At 65.3% G+C, this 18,350-nt stretch overlaps 1 protein-coding gene across 2 annotated transcripts; it reads right to left on the bottom strand.

Moving 5' to 3' along the window:
* Nucleotides 1-76: 76 nt before the first annotated feature.
* Nucleotides 77-17,364, bottom strand: NCLN (nicalin). 2 transcript variants are annotated; one of them, XM_030298290.1, is made up of 15 exons: nucleotides 17,144-17,364; nucleotides 12,580-12,770; nucleotides 11,566-11,710; nucleotides 10,792-10,886; nucleotides 8,022-8,102; nucleotides 6,040-6,143; nucleotides 5,612-5,700; nucleotides 5,388-5,527; nucleotides 4,950-5,128; nucleotides 3,522-3,609; nucleotides 3,389-3,427; nucleotides 2,959-3,119; nucleotides 1,936-1,989; nucleotides 1,759-1,837; nucleotides 77-1,624 (listed from the first exon to the last, which is right to left on the bottom strand). In XM_030298290.1, the coding sequence occupies exons 1-15, from the start codon at nucleotides 17,325-17,327 to the stop codon at nucleotides 1,565-1,567; spliced, it is 1,689 nt and encodes a 562-aa protein (XP_030154150.1). In that variant the 5' UTR covers nucleotides 17,328-17,364; the 3' UTR covers nucleotides 77-1,564. The 2 variants fall into 2 exon arrangements, with proteins under 2 accessions (XP_030154150.1, XP_030154142.1); XM_030298282.1 differs by having other exon boundaries at nucleotides 2,959-3,122; nucleotides 17,144-17,363.
* Between the last annotated feature and the right edge of the window lie 986 nt (nucleotides 17,365-18,350).

The following is an 18,350-nucleotide window of genomic DNA, read 5'->3' as shown; positions in this document are numbered from 1 at the left end:
CCGCTCACCTGGCCCCAGGCCCCTCAAGGAGCACAAAACACCTTAGAAGCGGCTCCCGGACAGGACACGAGAGGCGGATCATTCGATATGGCTTTATTTTCTGATCGTCCAAGTCCGTCCCCGACCAGCCTGAGCTCTGAACAGTTAGCAGTCCTGACGGCCGCCCCAGCAGGAGGGACACCCGCTGGGCAGGCACACGTGGGGAAGACGGGCCAACACCGGTCCTCGAGTCCTGCCCCCAGAGGTGGCCGGGCTGGCTGGGCACTCGGTAAACAGTCTCTGGGGGAGACAGGCCACCCAGCAGGGCAAGGTGGGGGGGAGAGGGGCAGAGGCAGGAGAGCCTGTAGACCCCACACCTGCCCCTCCCTGTGCCTGGGGGGCTGGGACAGGGACGGTCTGGCTTGGCGAAGGCAGGAGGCCCAAGGTGGAGACGGAGACACAGCCCCCGGGAGCCCGTCCCTGCAGTGGGTGGTGAGCTGGCTTCTGGGGAGGGCTGGCTGGGGGGGGGGGGGGGGCACGTGGGAGGGAGCGGTTCCCCTGCTCTCCAGACCCTCCGTTAAGGCCTCCCTGGGGGCTGAGGCAGGTGCCCAGAGCCTCCCTCATCCTGACCCTCCCCTCCGCACAGAACACCTCACTGATTATATTGCTAATGAATCGGTTCGCCTGGGTCTCCCTGAGATCAATCTCAGCAGCACTGGAGGCCCCCTCCACACCCTTCCCTTACAAGGAGCCTGATTTGTGGGGTTCAGGCCCAGACCTTCCTCTCCAGGTCCCAGGTCCTGGGAAGGGCAGCAGCCCCGTGGGCCCCACAGTCACGACTTCTCCAGCAAACGCTCTCCTCGATCCCCAGCCTGGATGCCGTCCTCAGACGCGGGGGCACCGGCTGCCCCCAGAACACAGCCTCCACTCCACAGGTGAGGAGACCGAGGCCCAGAGAGCCCAAGGGAAGGGGCAGAGGGCTAGGGTGCCTCCTCTCTCCACGCCTGTCTCCCGCCCCAGGGGCGTCGGGGCAGCCGGGTCCCCAAGGGACAGGCTCAAGTGCCCCGGGCACGGCGGGAGGGCAGAGGCTGTGACAAGCCAGGGGCTCGGGGCACACGTGTTCCAAGGCCGCACCCGAGGCGAGAGGCCAGGGTGGGGGGACCCAGTCCCCGAGGGATGGGCTGGTGCTGCCCGGCAGACAAGAGGCTGAGCACCCACATCACCAGGCGGACAGGGCGGCGTGAGGCCAGACAGGGCCAGAGAGGGGCGGCCCCCTGCCCCTCAGCCTGCAGTCGCCGGTCAGCGTCGCGGGCAAAAGGAGGGACGTGCCGGGTGCCTTTCTGGTCATCCTGCAGCCCGTGAACCCTGAGGGCTGGGGGATCGCCTCCGGGGCGGGGGGCTCGTCCGCAGACTTGTCCCCAAGTCCAGGGCCCGGCCCCGGGGCCTCCACCAAATGCTCCTCCCATAGAGTTCACGGGACAGAAAAGAGAAAGAACCCCCCAAGTCCTCAAGAGCAACACGGAAAAGCTCTGTAATTCGGGGTGCCGGCCGGCTGTGGCGTGGGGAGGGGTGGCAGGCGGGGGCGTCACTGCGTCTTGGCCTTCACGAGCAGTCTCTGAACGGTTCTGTACAGGAGGTCGAAGTGCTATAGGGGCGGCGTGGGGGGCGTGAGTGAGAGCTGGGCCCAAGGGCTGCCTGGGGGTCACGTCCTGCTAGGCAGGGTGGGGGTGAGCACGCACCTGGCTGGGTGAGCCCCCTCCCGGCCCTCCCCCGGCTCACCTGGACCGCCGTGTAGGCCATCCCGAGGTAGGCGCCGATGCAGACGGCCAACAGCAGGTCGAAGATGGCTGGCTTGACCCTGAGGGAGACCGGGGCGTCGGCGGGGTCAGGGGAGGGTGCGGGCTGCCTCCGTGTCCCTGGACCGCACGCCACGGGCAGTGACCCAGGGCAGCTCACCTGTAGGCATTCATCACCTGCTTCAGCTGGTCATAGAAGACAAACTCGGGGTCCCTGAGGAGAGAGCACTTCCTCAGCGGGGTCACCCAGCAGCGGGGCCACGTTCTGTGTCCCCCAGAAACCAGACCGCCTGGAGGGCCCGTGGGCCCAGAACGGGGGAGGGAGCGCGTGCGTGCGTGCGTGCGTGCGTGTGTGTGTGTGTGCACGTGCGTGCTTGGGCAAAGCTGCCACTCACCCTCCTGGGGAAGAACTATTCTTTGTCCTGAAGTAACCTCTTTCCTATTGCTTTTCTGGGCGTCAGAACACTCTTTAAAAACGCAGTAGGGTGACTGCTAAGAATTTACTGGTCTGGAAAGCATTTCCATAGAGAGAGGGCAAGGTGGTCTGGGAATCAGAGGCCCTGGCTCCACAGCCGTGGGTCCACTCTGAGCCTCGGTTTCCTCTTCCGCCCAAGGTCTCTGACTCTCAGGCACACCATGAGTCGGGAGAAGGTAAAAAGCCAGCAAAGGGCACCAAGCAGTGTGGGGAGATCTCCTGCAGGTTCCCTCCGGCCACAAGGCCCTGAGGTGCTAGCTTGGCCCACGTGGGGGGCTCTGAGCCGCAGAAAAAAAGACAGAACCCAGGTGGCCCGTGGTGGGGAGGAGCATCCTGAGGGCAGCCCGGGGACCGGGGTACGAGTCACTAGATACCAGAGCATGAAAGGACCAGAGGGCGGGGGAGGATACAAGGCTGCCCAATTAAACACAGGACATCAGTTACCTTCGGATTTTAAATAAAGAAAAATCGGCCGTCAGGATAAGTATATCCCAAACACTACAGGAGACATACTTACGCTAAACAAGAACATGTAAATAAGCCTTTGCATGGAATCGCATTTCACTGGACACCTGTACTTTGAACTCCTTGTTTTACTTCCGTCCACTGTTTCCATCTGCTCTGGAAGCCCCCGGGTGCCTGCTGAGCGGGGAGCCACAGCCCACGCGGCTGTCGGGGGGGGGGGGGGACGGGCAGACGGCGCCTCACCGTTTGTCCGCCTTGATGTGGTGCTGCTTCACCTCCTTCAGGTAGCGGCTCAGGTAGTGCTCCAGGGTGCTGAGGAACGTGCCGTCCTTGTCCACCAGCTGGGCCGCGCGGGGCTGGTTGGTGAGCCAGTCCATCACGGAGTCCAGCTGCTCCTGCTGGATCTGCTGCGGGGCGGGGGCCGCGGTCACGGGACCCCGCCGGCCCCGCCCCCTCCTCCTCTCCCCGCCCCCTCCTCCTCTCCCCGCCCCCTCCTCCTCTCCCCGCCCCCTCCTCCTCTCCCCGCCCCCTCCTCCTCTCCCCGCCCCGCCGGCCCCGCCCCTCCTCCTCTCCCCGCCCCGCCGGCCCCGCCCCCTCCCCCCCCCCCCCCCCCGCCCCCGCCGGCCCCGCCCCCTCCTCGTCCCCCCCGCCCCGCCCCCCGCCCCGCCCTTACCATCTGCTCCGTGAAGACCGGCATGTCTGGGGGGGTGCCCTGTGGAGACAGTGGGGGGGGGGGGGGGACGCACCTTGAGTCTGGCCGCCCGGCGGGGGCGGGCCGGGAGCTGGCGGGCGCGGTGGGGGCTCACCTTCTCGGTCAGGTTGTAGATGACTCGGGTCAGGGCCTCCGCGATGAGCCTGGTGTTGCGCGTCAGGGTTTTAGAGTCGACCCGGGACCTTAGGGCAGGCGTGAAGAAAGCGCACGGATGTGTCTGGAATCAGCCTCAGTTAAAATCGCCAGAAAAACAGTGGTCGTATTTCCGATGATGATACAAACAAACAAAGCCACAGCCGCCGCCTCGGGCAGGGCGGGCGCCTCCCCAGCATCTGCCTGGAATGGTGAGCGGCTCTGGGCCTCAGTTTCCTCATCGGGAACGCGGGGGCGGTCAGGGGGGACCCGCCCCCGCGGTTGTGGCGGACATCACTGATGCGATGTCCTGGGCCGGGTGAACATGTCCCCACATTCACGCCCACCCAGAGCCTGGGGACAGGCCATGCCTGAGAAGCGGGGCCTCCACGGACGTGACCAGTGAAGGCGAGGTCGCGCTGGAGGGGATGAGCCCTGGGTCCTTACACGAAGGGGGGAAATCGCACAGACACCCAGAGACACCCTCCTGAGGCCGCGCAGGCAACACACAGACCCGGAAAAGGATCTCTGGCGCAAAACACCGCCCAGCCGAGTGTGTACAGCGCGGGGGGGGGGGGGGGGGCCGGGAAGGCGGAGGGATTAGCCAGGGCCCAGCCCCTTCCCTCCCGCTCTCTCCGCCCGGAACGCCCTTCTCCGGAAGCCCCTCGACTGTATGTAGCACCGCCTCCTCCAGGAAGCCTCCCTGATGCCCCAGGAACAGTCAACACCCTGCCCACACCTGCTCTCTCTTTAGGCCTCACCCACTGCCTGGCAGGGCCTCCTCGAGGACCAGCTTCTCACCCCCCAGCAGACATGTCCAGCAACAGGGCTGGGCCCAGCCCCAAGGCCACCATAAAACCCTGGCCCCACTGAGGGCCGACAGGCCACAGGGAGCCACGAACGAGAAGTGAAGTCACAAAATGGCAGAAGCCAGAGGTGCACAGGGTCTTGGAGAGAGATGGTGAGGAAGAAAGGGGTGGGGAGGGCTCCCCAAGGAGACACGAGACAGGGCACCACTCGCCAGGCCTCAGCACGGCCGTGCAAAGGCCCAGGGACAGATGCTGCAGCATGTGGGAAGCAGGGTAGACCGAGGTGCCCAGCGTCTGAAAGTCACGCGTGGGGTCTGGACATCACATGTGGGGGCCAGGGGACCCCAAACCACTCACGCAGCCTCCCCATCGCTAATGAGGGACACTCAGTAATCCGACCCCAGGCCCCCGGCCCCCCACTGTTCCTGGGGTCCTCAGCCAACGCTGGCCCCTTCCCGACCACCCACGTTTTGGGTTCACTCCCTCCATCCGGGCACCTGCACCTACACTGTCGCCCCTCAAAGATCGCCCACAACCGGGCATGGACGGAGGGGAGGCTTCGCGGCCGCGCCCACACTCACCTCACATCCATGATGCTGCTGCGCTGGCCGTCGCGGTGGCTCTCCAGATGGGACAGGGTGAAGGCAGGCAGCCGGCGGATGGCAAAGCGCTCGTGCTCCCAGGCCAGGATGTCCTCCGCCAGGTTGATTTTCTTGTGCACCATCGAGAACCGCACCTCCGGGAACTGGTGGGCGGCCACCTGTGCGGGGGCGGGGCCCATCAGGGCGACACCCCCGCCCCGGATGCCGCCTGTCTCCGCGAGGGGGGCCCGCGCCAGCTCAGACCACGGACGTTCACGCAGGGCCTTGGGGGCCAAGAGGGTTCCCGAGTCCCTAGTCCTCGGGCGCCAGCACGTACCAAGCGCCTGATCACCAGCCTGCTGGACGCGACCGCGAGGCAACGAGCGCGCGCGGGGCCAGAGACCCCGGGCGGCAGCGGGCACGCGCTCTGGCACCTACCGTCTCCAGCTCCCGCAGGAAGGCGTGCTGCAGCGTCCCCTCCCTGGGCGGCTTGGACACGTGCAGGTGCAGGCTGTCCCCGCGGCCCACGGTGTCCAGGCACAGGACGAAGGCCACGTTGTCCTGGAGCAGGCTGGAGTCTGCGTGGCAGCAAGAGCGGTTGGGGGGGGCCCCTCTGCGGCCCCGGCCCCCAGCCCCAGCCCCAGCCCCCCGGGGCCGCTCACCCGTGTGGTCCAGGTTATCTTCCAGCCAGCGCTTGGTTCCCTGGTAGTTGAACTTGCCCCCTCCAGAAGCAAAGAACAGGAGGTTGTACCTGGCAGCATGGGGAGAGCGGGTGTCGGCCGTGGAGGTGAGACCGGGCCCCCGAGGAGGAGCTGGTCTCCCACAGGCACTGAGCCCTGGCCCCTCAGAGCAGGGTGTCCCTGTCCCAGCACCGTGGACGCTCTGTGGGGCGACCCGGGCTCCGTGGGGGGCGAGCGGCATCCCCGGACCCACCCACTCAGTGCCAGACGGCCCCAGACGGGACCCGGTGTCCCTGGGGTGCAGGACCCAGGTGGGGCTCAGCTCCAGGCCCGGCGCCCGGGGGACCTCGGTGCAGTTACTCCTGGGGGTGTGCGCAGCACCCCCCCCCCCCCCCCCCGCTGTTACATACGCGGCGTGGGTGCGCTTGTAGGTGTAGAGCCTGGAGAAGAGGCGGGCGAGCTCCAGCAGCACAGAGATGCCGCTCCCGTTCGAGTCCGCACCGTGTGACAGCCACTGCGGGCAGGAGGGACACGAGGCCGGAGGTCACTTCGCCAGCCCTGCCCTGGCAGCCGGAGCCCTGCACCCTGCCTCTGGGCCGCGCCTCGCTCCCCGGCTCCAGCCCTGCTCGCCAAGACTCTGCCCCACGGGGGCGGCCTGGTCGGAGCACCTGCCCCAGGAATGCAGCCCCCCTTCCTGCCCCCCCACCTGTGCTACTGGGGGGCAGGAGGGCGGTGCAGGCGCCCCCCCCCCCAAGCTGTGAAAGCCCCCGACTCATCCGCATTCTGTAATCTGAAGGAACACTCCCAACAACATGGTAATCAGATAAGAAAAAAAATTGGATTCTATAATAGGGCTCGGGGACCCCCCAGGTTACAGTCTGTAGCCAACATATCACATATTGACACATTAAAATTCAGGGGAAAAGGTAACATGAGGCTCGGGGAAGGAACCAGATACCAGAGGCCACATGGCTTGTGAGTCCTTGTGTGTGAAACGTCTAGAACAGGCTCATCCACAGACAGGAAGGGGGCTCGTGGGATCTGGGGAGCGACGGGGAGTGACCGCTGATGGGGATGGGGCTACTTTTGGGGTGACAGAATGTTCTGGAAGTAGACGGTGATGGTTTTCACAGCTCTGAGTGTCCTACTCTGTACTAAAACATTTGCTTTAAAAGAACAATTTTTAAATGAATTACATCTCACGGAAGGCAGGCAGGCAGACTTCACGGCAGGGGGCGGGGGATTAAAAACAAAATAATCTAAAAGGCTGCAGATGAGGCGGGAGGGAGAATGACGACGAGGCTGAGCATCCCGAGGGGACAGCTCAGGCCTTGCCTCGGGCCCCGGCGGGTCCAGGCATCCGGGACCGCTGGCCTCCCAGGTGGGGTGGCCCTTGGAACGGCTGCTCACCATTGCCATGGTCACACGGCCAGGACCTCACGCCGGGCTGCCACTGGCAACCTCTTCGGTTTGGACAGTTTTTCTTTCAAAGCAAGACTTTCCTGATGAAGCCACAGACACTGTTTACAAGCTGGTGAGAGTGAGCAGTGACCGTGACCTCACTGTGCAGGGGGCTCAGACAGCTCGGCAGGGGGTGAGGGGGTGCGGGAGGCCTGCAGGGCAGCAGAACTCAGCAGGCCCGACACTTCCCTCCTCAGAGGACTGCTGGCGAGGCTGGCCCTCAGCGGCGTCTGGACCCGGACTCCGGGGCTCCCACCACCCTCGCCGGCGGGGGGCTCGTGTCCCGGAGCTGTCTGTGCAGACACGAGGTTTGCGCCGAGGACCCGCTCCCCTCCTGGGGTCTGGGGTCTCCGCCCGAGCCCGGCAGAGGGGCCTGCTGACCGGCCCCCGGTGAGAACCTGGGCGCTGGGTCTCTACGCCCCCTGGAGACCACACCTCACGTGTGGTCACGTGTCGTTTTGGGGGGGGGATCAAGCTCGTCCTAGGGGATACCCCGGGAGACGATTCTGGAAGCTTAGCCCGGTGTCCCTGTGCCGTCCCCCACCCCGTGCCTATGCCCTGAGATTATTTGCTTCTCATCCTTTATAAAAACCACGGCCTTGGGGTCCTCCCAGCACACCCCCACCCCGGGGAATCTTTGCACACATCCCTGCTCCTGGCAGGGGTCCTGAGGACCCTGGCACAGACACCCTGGTCTCGATTTCCGGCCACCCATCTCTTGCGGGACCCTGGCCGCAAGACCTGCCTCAGATCAGCCCGTGTCTGCTCCACGATGCCACCCGTGCCAGGGATCCTCCGGGGCCTCAGAGGGCGGGTGCCGCTGCCGTGACCCCAGCCACACTGCACAGAAACGCTCCACCTCTGAGCTAGGCTGGAGCAGGGCTGGGGGTGGGGATGCCCGGGCCCCTCCCCAAAGTGCCCGCATACGTACAGGGGCCACTCCGAAGGCATCGTAATGGGCCACGATGACGATGGTGGGAAGGTCTTCTCCACCCAGCCCGGTCAGCCGCCCCTGCAGAGAGAGAGACAGTCTGTGAAAGGCATGCTGGCGGGGGGGGGGGGGGGGGGGGGCCCAACGGCCAGAAACAGTTCCGGCTGCCCCATGGGGTGGGGCATTCTCTCGAGCCCTGCCGGCTCCGTCACGGACAATACGTGAACCAATGGCTGTGGCCAGGCGCCAATAAAACTTTATTTACACAAGAAGTCACGAGGGCCGCAGCACGCCGACCACTGCTCTCTCTGTCGTGCTTCCCCAACTGGAGACCCGACCCATCTTTCGAAGGCTGAGCCCCGAGCCACCGTCAGGGCAGGAGCAGAGCTCTGCTGATGAGAGGCAGCCAGTTCAGAACGCGGCCACAGGAGCCCATCGGGGTCCGGGGTCCAGGTCCCGGCGCCCCAGCTGGAGACCCAGCACGTGTGGACTGGCCCTCGCTGAAGTCACGGGGGTGACAAAGCAGAACCACCTCTTGTCAGCAAAGGCCTCAGCCTCCACTCCTCCCGTCCAAGGCTAGTCCCGGGGTGCAGAGAGGTCGGACGGGGTGGCCCAGGGTCTTTGCCAGCACACGGCTGAGGCCGTTTTTCTGATCCTGCCAGCTAGAGGGCGAGCTCTGCGAGGGCCTTAGCCACGTCAGATGGGAAGCGGCCGCTGGCGAGCCCTCCTGGCTGCCGTCCACGGGGAGCCGGCCGAGACCCGGGACCACAGCTCGGGTGTGGGTCCCCGCCCGAGACCACGGGCACGCTGCCGACCGCACGGGCTCAGGCCTCTCGAGACAGACTGATCCCAGCACCGGCTGCGTGAGCCAACGGGGGCCAGGGAGAGTAGAGGGGCAGCCGAGCGCCCCCACTTCCTCCATGCCCCCCGCTTCGACCCAGATAACAGGGATGGCAGAGGCCTCAGGGCACTGCAGAGGTTTCTAGAACCACAGGCCAGGACGGCCAGGCTGGCAGGCTGAGAGAGACTCCTGAAAGGCAAGAACCCACCAGACCCCGGGCGGCCCCGCTGCTATTAACCCCCTGGCACCCGGACCCGCTGCTGCTCGGCCCCACCTCCGGGAGCCCGATGGCAAGGGCCCTGCCGCGATGCGTCACACGGTTTTGGCGCTATTCCTCTTCTAATTTCATCCACTGCTTCGACGGGGCAGCGCCGTCCCCACATCCTGAACCGGCCTGCCCAGCCCCACCGGCCACCCTGCCCAGCCCCCTGCACCCGGTCCCTGCGGGCGGCCCACCCCGCCCGGGGCCCCGACTCCCCTCGCCGCTATAGACCTGCCAGTCTGGCGTCCTCGAGGGTCCCTGCGCGGACTGGGATGAGCCATTGTTTGCAGGCGTGACTGCCCCGGCAGAGCCCGTCTCCCGCTGGGCCGAAGTGCCCGCTTGCCACCCTCGGACCTCCCCCAACTGCAGGGGAGTTCTTCCAGGAAGGAAGGGCATCCCGCCCGCTGCTGCCTCCCGATCACAGCAGGGCTCAGAGTGCTCACGGAGAAAGCAGGTTAAACTCCCGAGGCGGACTCGCTTAGTTCTGGAGAGGGGAGGGCTAGCCGCACCCCAACTCGCACGGAGCCCGCACGCCGGCACCAGGGGCTGGCCGAGTAGCCTGGCGCCGTCTGGTGTGAGCCACTGGGGACTCAGGCCCGCCTGGCCCAAACAGAGGCCGGGGCGACCAGCACGCTCAGCTCAAGTGCTCGCTGAGGGCCTGCTGTGCACAGGCGCCTGGTCAGGCTCCCAGGACACCACACAGGCCGAGATGACACGGTCTCAGCTCCTCCGGCGCCGGGGCCGGTAGGAAAGAAAAGAGCGACACGCAGGCTCCGAGCGTGTCAGATGGGACGATCCCTGGACACGAGGTAAAGCCAGGCCTGGGTCAGGCCTGCCACGGGACGACTCCGGCTCCGGGTTGAAACTGTATGTGGTTTCTCAGGCTGGCAGGCTGCCACCGGGCACTCAGCCCCTGGCCATGCACTTGCCCCATCTGTGCTCCTTGCCCTGTGCCTTTGTTTCCGGGGCCTCTGTGAGGGTCCCCCAGGCGGTCTCCAGGGAGACCTCCTCACTGGGGTGGGGGACACGACGGACACGATGACACCACGAAAAGAAGACAGTCCCCACTTTGTGCTTTTCCACTGCCAGCCCTCCCCCTCGCCACCTCCCCACCCTGGGTGCTGGAGCTTTCCGTCCAGGCCCCCCACGGCTGGCGACAGAGCTGACCCTCGACACGGGGGAGAACAGAGCAGCCGAGTCAGGGTTTCCTCCGGCCTACACGCTTGCTTCCACCCCCACAGGAGGTGATGACGGGCTGAACTCTTTCATGTTTGGCCTGCCGCTTTAATTGCCTACTTCAACACCCAGAGCTCAGCTCTCTCCCAGCTCAGCTGAGCTGTGGACAACAGGGGGTGTGTGTCCCCAGAAAGTTCTGAGGATTCAGCCTTGGAGGTATCATGATATGAAAAGAAAAGGCCACAGCGGGAAGGGGAGCTCTCTGCGAGGCAGGGACAGCCAGTGCAAAGGTCCTGAGGCAGGATGAAGAGACTTGATGTGTGGCTGGGGCTGGCAATGGAAGGCAGGAGATGGGCTGGTGGGGAGATCTGACCCGATTTCCCTATCAGAGGCTCCCTCCGTGGGGAACAGGTGGGGCTGAGCTCAGAGAGCCAGGATGCCCCCCTCCCCAGGCCTTAGTGTGGCAGGCAGGGGGCGGGGCAGAAACTCACCTCCACACTGGTGATGAGCCAGTCACTCACGGCCTTGCTCTGGACCCCGCTGGTGACCATCTGGAAGCCGTTGGCAGTGGCGGTGTGGAGCAGCACTGAGGACAGGTTGGGGAGCGTCAGCCCAAGCCCCTGGGGGCTCCCGAACCAGAGGCGGCATCCTTGTCGCCCCAACACCCCAGACGGCAGGGGTTCGGTCTAAGGCCAGCTGGACACGGGACCGCCCCCGTGAACCGGGGCGCGGTGTGAGGACTGGGCAGGGCAAAGAGCCTGGCAGGGAAGACACTCGTGCCCTGGCACCGGTCACACCCACCACTCGCACACGTGAGAAGGGAGTGTCAGGCAGGTCCCTTCCCCGGCGTCTCTGAGTGCTTCTGCTAGCTCTCTCTCGACGGCCACCTGCCCCGCTCCAAGCTCGTGGACGCCCCTGGTCCACGGAACAGAAGGACGGGTTTCCTCCCTCCCCAAGGACGCTGCCACCCCTTCCCGACAGACTCCAGCATGATATGGTGGCACGGACAGAACCCTCGGCAGGTGAACAGGTGTCTGTGTTTCCCAGAAGCCATCAGAGGCTGAACATGAGAAACGCCTCCCCGAGTCAGTGGTTCTCCGGCTTCTGTTTGCACAGGAACCAGGGGCGGAACGGCAGGGTCTTGGCCTCCAGCCCCAGGTCTGTGGCACAGCCGGTGCGTGCAGGGCCGTGCGCTCGCTGTGAGACGCGGCCCCTCAACAGGCCCGGACCCCACACGCCAGCCCCGTCCTGCCGCCCAAGCCTACCTTCGGCAGCGGAGGCGGAGCCCTGGGCGGCGGACGCGGCCTGCGTCTGCTCGTAGATAGACAGCAGGGCCTCGTCCTCCACGGCAAAGTACACAGGGACCACGGTCTCCATGGCCAGCATCTCAGGCTCGGTCTCCATGAATTGCTGTGGAGGAGAGGCTTGTTTAGGGGGCTTCTGGCCTGCGGGGGGGGGGGGGGGGGCGGGGGGGGGGGGCGGGGGGCAGTGGCCGTCCCGGGAGCACAGGCAGCCTCCCATGAGGCTGGCCGATAAGGCGAGGATCACACCGGAGAGGACAGGATGGGACGGGGGGGTGGGCGCAGACGGGACAAGGACGGAGGGCTGAGAGAGGGTGGCAACGCCACGGGGCGCCCAGGCGGTACCCGCCAGGGAGAAAGCAGGCTGGGAGGACAGAGAGGGAGCTGGCCAGGTCTGGGGTCAGATCTGGTGTCACTGTGGGCCGGCGCCAGCCCCCACGACCATCACATCCTCAGATGTCGGCACCCTAGGCTGACGGCAGGGACCCGCACGCAGTGAGCACAAGGTGCCCGCACACGAGGCGCACCGGCCGTGCCACAGTCCTGGGGCCGGAGGCCGAGACTCTGCCAATCTGCAGCCCCCGCCCACCCCCGAACTAGGCTTCGGTGAGGCGGAGCCCCCTCCACAGCCCCACCCCCGCATCTCATCCGCAAAAGCCTCTCCGTCCGTGGAGTTTCACGGGGGCCCGTGAGACCCCGTTAACTCGAAGCAGGTCGCCGCCTCGGCACAGCCCACCCCCCGGATGCGAGGGGCTCCCCAGTCACAGGCGTGTCCCCTTAAGGACAGGATCACCCTGGGGTGGCAGGGGCCACGACCAAGAGGCAAACAGGCGGCAGCCCGCTCTCTGAAGGGCGGAGGGCAAGGCAGGGGCAGGCACCCGGCCCGAGGGCACACAGCTCTCTCCGAACCCAGTGATCTTCTTCCTGCGGAAGTTTCTGGACCCAAGCCTGTGTGGAAGGCGAGGGGGGGACACTCACCCGGATGACGTCCTGGGGCACGGCGGCCATGGCTCGCGGCAGGATGATGACCACGGCGCCGGCCGACTGCCTCAGGGCCTTCTGGTACTGCTCGTAGGAGAAGTCCAGCAGCCGCATGAGCACGCAGCGGCGACTCAGCACGTCCGCGTCGATGGTGCGGGCCTCCGTGTTGAGCACTGCGTTCCGAGTGCCTGCAGGAGGGCGGGCAGGGCCTCCCTCAGTGGGGCCCCGGGACCCGCACCTGGAAACCACGGACTCGAGGACCCCCACGGTCTCACCCCCTACGTGTCCCACAGCGGCCACAGGCACAGCAGACACGGGCAAGACCACGTCCGCCAAGGCCTGCGCCTCACCGCCCACAGGCGCAGCACCCACTCAAACTCCGGTGCGTCACAGGGCCCCTAAGAACCACTTAAGAGCTAAGACCCTCCTCCCTGGGTGCCAGGGGCTCAGGTGTCCCCAGACACGGCCCAGAGTCCCCCCGGGGCCGGACTGCCCCAGATCGGAGCCTCCGCTCTACAGCCAAGGGCCATCTCTCACTCTCTTCTGAGAGCTGAAGAAAGTTCCAGAAAATCAGGGAGAGAGCTAGAGACGGGAGCTTCCAGGCAACTGAATCCCCGCCCCCCCCCACCCTCCATCCAAGAAGAGGTGGGTTGGAACCAGGATGGTGGAGAGCTTTTCTGGGGTCAACAGGGGTCTCCCCCAGACACAGGCACCTGAGCCCTGAGAGGGCCGCGCTGGAGAAAACCGGCCAGAAGCCACACGGACGCTAAATGCCTGCACGTGGACAAGCGCTAACATCTACGTAACTTCCCACGGCGGCACTGTCCCCATGCGTGGTGCATGGCAGGCCCTCAGGGGCCGTTTGCCTCCCAAGCACGGTGGGAAAGGGGACTTAGGCAGCTCTCCAGAAAAAATCCCAATTTTTACATCAAATCACTCAAACAGCAAAGAGAAGCAACGATTGCAAAACCAGCAACCATGTTACATGCGGGGCGGGGCGGGGCGGGGGTGGGGGGAGGCTGGATGTGGCCCCGGGGCCTCCCATCGCAGACCCGGACAGTGGATGCTCAAAGTCATGACGGGGAGCCCGGCCTTGCCATCCGAAGGTCAGAGCTGCGGGGGCAGGTGTCCACACGGACGCTCGGCTACGAACCCCTCAAGCTCAGAGCCGGCCCCCCGGCCCCCACCTCTGCTTTCCAGGAACGCGGCCTCCGGAGAAGGCAGACAGACCAGGGAAGGGGCTGGTCAGGGGAAAGGGGACGGCGTCCCAGGTGGGAAAGGGAAGGCCATCTTGGGAGCAGGGGGCCTGTGACCAAGGCACGAAGGTGACCCACGTCCCCAGGGCCGGGGGTGGGGTGCTCCCTCCAGGGGCCTTTTCCCTGACTCGGACTGGCCGTGGGAGCCCCAGGAGGGCCGGGCAGGGCGAGGGCAGCAAGACCTTCAGGTCGTCCTCGAAGCGCTGGGAGTCCGGGAAGGCCCCTCCCCCGTGCCCCACACTCGGCCTCCCGGAGTCCTTCAAATCAGCTACAGGGGGAGGCACGCAGGCCTAGCTGGCCTGGTGCTCCCTCACGGAGCGGGACTCCACCTTCCCGGGGGAGGATCCCAGAAGGGAAGCGGGGAGAGCAGAGACGGGTGGACACGGGCCCCCAACCGCCCCCCGGACCCCGAGGGCCCCAGGGGCAGAGACCCTCTTTGCCGACATAAAGCTGTGGCTGGTGCAGCTGCCCCCGCCACGGACCTCGGACAGGAAGAGGTCGGGCTCGGCGGGTGCCACGACCGGGCGGGACGGAAGCCGCCAGTTCTCTCGACAGGACCAGGCCCGAGCAGGGGTCGCAGACTGCTCTATCAAGGGCCAGGAGGCCAAGCCTCTCACCTTGCGGGCCACGCCAGCCCCGCCTCAAGTCCTCAGTTCTGCACGCCAACCAGCGGCCACGGCTGTGTGCCAATAAAACTTTATTTACCACGAGGGGTACAGGGGCCTGACAGGGGTGCTCGCGTCGCCACCTCTCCCAGGGCCTCGCCTCAGCCTAGGGGATCAAGTGAGGCAGGTACGACCAGGCCGCTAAGCGCTGCAAGGCGCACACACAAGGGCTGTTAAAGCGACCTGTCACCTCGGGAGGGCCAGTCTTCCGGGAGGCGGTGGCGGGGTCACGCCCGTGGCCTTGTACCTGACGGGATTACCCTCAGCCCAGCTGGCACTTCGGCACAAAGGGCACACCCCTTTTTTTCCCAGCCGCCGGCCGGCCGGCCTGCGTTTCTCAAGAGGAGAGAACAGGAAGTGAGGAAAGGAGGCAGACTCGGAGCGAGGTTTGCACCAGGAGGCGGGGAGCCCGCAGGCACGGCGGGGGTGCTGAAGACACTGGGGAGACGGCAATCGGCGATGACCTGCAGGCCGGCGCTCAGAGACCACGCTGGCCGCCAGAGAGCCAGGGCTCCCTCCGGTCCCACCAGAACAACGGCACCAACAGTCCCTCCAGCGTCTCCCCAGGTGGACACAGCCCGGTGTGAGGGGCACGGGGTCAGGAGGGTGCGTGACCCCCCACGCACCGGGCCTCTGCCTCCTTGGGCTGCACACCAGAAGCTCTCGGCTGAGACGGGGGGCACCCCCCCAGAGCCCAAGGTCTTTACGGACGCCACACGGGGGAAGATGTCAAGCCACAAAAAGGAATGGGAGAGAATCCCAGGAGGAGGAGGGGCAATGAACCCAGGGAAGGGAGGAAAGAGGAAAAGAGAGCCGGACGGAGATCCACCCGGCATCCGGTTATCTCAGGTTCCGGGCTCTGCGCCTTCTGGAGCACGGGTTCCTCCGGCAGCCGCCAGCCACCCTTGGCTGATTCGGTTTATTACAACTGACACAACGCTACAAACTCCCGTCCTCCCTTGCCTGGACCACATCTCCAGTGCCCAGTGGCCACCTGTGGCTCGTGGCTCCCACGTTAAACAGCAAAGACACACAAGACAGAAAGTTCTACCGGACGCCGCCGGTAAAGGCCCTTCACCCACGTGAACGTGTAACATTCCACCAAAACATGCCCAGGGCATCAGGGGCTCCTGGCCTTCCATCCCACCCCTCCAGAGCCTGGGGCCTCAGGTCAAGATCATCACTCTAACCCACTCAGGTCAGCCCCCTGGCACCGAAGACATGCAGGGCAGGGTCGTTCTCTGGGGGTGGGGGCGTGCGTTCTGGGCACTGAGGGGCGGTGAGTCGCATCCCTGGCCTCACCCACTGGATGCCAGGGGCACCCCCACTTGGGGCAACCACAAAGTCATCACCCAGCGTCCCCTGGGTTGACAGCCACTGTTCTAAACACAAATGGCCTAACTTTGGGGTGAGGACGGATCTGAGAGGATGTCTGGACATGTCTGCAGGGCCCGGGGTTCCCCAAGGGCTTGGCTGGGGATCCATGGGGCTCAGGCTAGGACTGAGATGTTCTAACAGGAGGAGCCAGTCCAAGAGGAGACTGGGTCAGAGGTGAGGACAACCAGAACGGGGGAGGAAGCTCTTTATGGAGAAATCAGACTTGCACTTGCAGGGGCCTAAGGCACCAAGCTGGAAGAAAAACCCAGAGGCCAGAAGGTTCTGGAACACCAGATACAGCTATAGTCCAGTAGAGATGAGGGAATTTAGAATTGAGGCTTAGGGGCTGGGATCAGGACCTTGAGAGGAAGAAGAAGGGGCAGGAGGGGGAACCAAAGAGCTGTGCTCGTTCCAGGGCCAGGAGGCCTGGGACAGAGGACCCAGTAGGGTCAGAGGCAATCCAGGATTCCTGGACAGAGGGAGCAAGTGGGGTACCAGGATGAGGAGGCTGGACGAAGGGGGGGAGGTGTGTGCACCGAAGGAAGGGACAAGACACGGGGTCTAAGGGACCCCACAAGCCCACAGGCACGGGGACTGAAATGGGAAGGAGTGGGGGCCGGGGGCCTTGGCTAAGGAATCTGGCTCATGAGCTGGGCCCTGAGAGGCTGGAGAGATGGGCCTGGACGTGAGGCCAGGTCTGGGTTAGAGATCAGAGCTCCTGAGACCCGAGGGGACAATACTGGCACTGAGCAGAAAACAGTGGGGGTACCTGGGCCGGGTAGGGTCAGGGCTGGTTGGAACTGCCCATCGAGGGGCTCCGCCTGGCAGAAACCAAGCCAGGAGGCTCACCTCCAAATCCGCCCCCAAAGCGGGAGCTCTGGGCACCGGGACACGGCCCAGTGAGGATGGGCACCCGGGTGGTGTCCCGGGAAGGGGGCCTCGGCAGTGCGACTCCGGCCCAGCTGGGAATCCGAGGGTCCAGGAGCAGAGGGAGCTTGGCCTGAGGGTCGGAGCCCCGGGTTCTGGGGCCCGCTGCCCTTGCCAGGGGCCAGGGGAGCCCGCGCTGAGGGCTCCAGGGGCGCGGGACGGACAGAGCTGGGCGCCACGCAGGGGTCCGTACGCAGGCTCTGACTCGTCTGCGGCTCGGCTAAGGCTAAGGGTCGGGTGGCCTAAGCGAGGTCTGCGGGCTGCACTGCAGCTGGCCAGGCCGGCGCGGCGGGTGCCCGGGCTCCGGGGAGCCCGGCGAGGCCGGGGTGCACGCACCGTAGGGCTGCCCCTGCAGGTCGTACTGCTGCATGCGGTACACGGTGAACTCGTGCGCCGCGTCGGCGGCCGGCAGCGGCGGCGCCACGAGCAGCAGCACGGCGGGCAGGAAGACGATGAAGCCGAGCGGCAGGCACGACGCCTTCAGCATGTTCTCCAGCACCTCGCCCGCTTCTTCCAGCATCCTGGCCGGCGGCAGGGCCGCGCGGGGCGGCGGCGGGGACGGGACAGCGGCAGCGGCGGCGGCGGCGGCAGCGGCGGCGGCGGCGGCGGCGGCTCCCGCGGACTCACCTCAGCATGGGTAGCCGCCGGGGTCCTGCGGGCGCCGCGCCGGGCAGCCCGCGCCTGCTCCGGGGTCCTGCGGGCACCGCCACGGGCCGCCCCCCTCGCCGCGCTGCCTCCGGGGAGTTGTAGTCCTCCTGGCGCGCGCGGAGCCTCCTGGGAGTGGTAGGCCCACTCTGTTACTTCCCAACGGAGGACGCCGCGGTGGACCGTTGAGCTAGAACTGATGGCGTGTCACGTCAACTCCGAGTCCCGAAATACGGAGACTTTAAAACAACTATTTGCGGTCGAACTTTCTCCAACCCTGTCTCTTGTGGGGGGACGAGGGGAGCGGCGAGAGCCGCGGGGCAGGAGGTGACCTTCCAACCCGGAAGGAAGTTGGAATAAGAGACGAGAGGGGCCAGCCCAGTGCGCGCAGTCTCCTGGGAACTGTAGTCCGGTTAAACAGGCGCAGGGCTCATGGGAGCTGTAGTCTTCCTGGCAGAAGTCAGAAAAATCCGTTAAAACAACCGAGACACGTAGATGTTAGACTCCGCGAGGGCAAAGGCTTTTGTCCGCTTCGTGCGTTGATGTATCCCCAGAATTTAGTGCGAGGCCTGGCATACAGTGGGTTGGCTATACCGTTTGGGGATGAATGAATGAAACAAGAAGAAAGAAATCATGATAGAAGTTTCCTAAAGGGATGGTACAGTGGGTTATGGGACTTGTAGTCTGGAGCCTGGAGTTTGTGCAGGGTCGGTGATAGGATGATTTCTACTTAGGCTTATTCGTATTTGGGGCATATTCATAGTAAAAAAAAAAAAAAATCATTTGAAGTTCGTTGTTCATTATATTTAACTGGGTGTCCCGTATTTGCTTTTTTCGAATCTGGCAACCTTAAGATCGCACTGTCTGCCTGCGAGGGGTCTTAAGGAACATCCATAAC

The sequence above is a fragment of the Lynx canadensis genome, chromosome A2 (genome assembly GCF_007474595.2).
Source record: "Lynx canadensis isolate LIC74 chromosome A2, mLynCan4.pri.v2, whole genome shotgun sequence".
NCBI classification, from domain to species: Eukaryota; Metazoa; Chordata; class Mammalia; order Carnivora; family Felidae; genus Lynx; species Lynx canadensis.
The sequence above is the reverse complement of the archived record's forward strand: the minus strand, read 5'-3'. Positions and strand labels throughout refer to the sequence as shown.

Excerpts from the sequence above, each read along its gene's own strand:
- NCLN (XM_030298282.1), bottom strand. The coding sequence starts at position 17,327 with ATGCTGGAAGAAGCGGGCGAGGTGCTGGAGAACATGCTGAAGGCGTCG. Across the intron at positions 8,103-10,791 it reads GGCTCATCACCAGTGTGGAG|GGGCGGCTGACCGGGCTGGG; the intron begins GTGAGTTTCTGC and ends CTCTCTCTGCAG. Across the intron at positions 1,990-2,958 it reads CACATCAAGGCGGACAAACG|GGACCCCGAGTTTGTCTTCT; the intron begins GTGAGGCGCCGT and ends CTCTCTCCTCAG.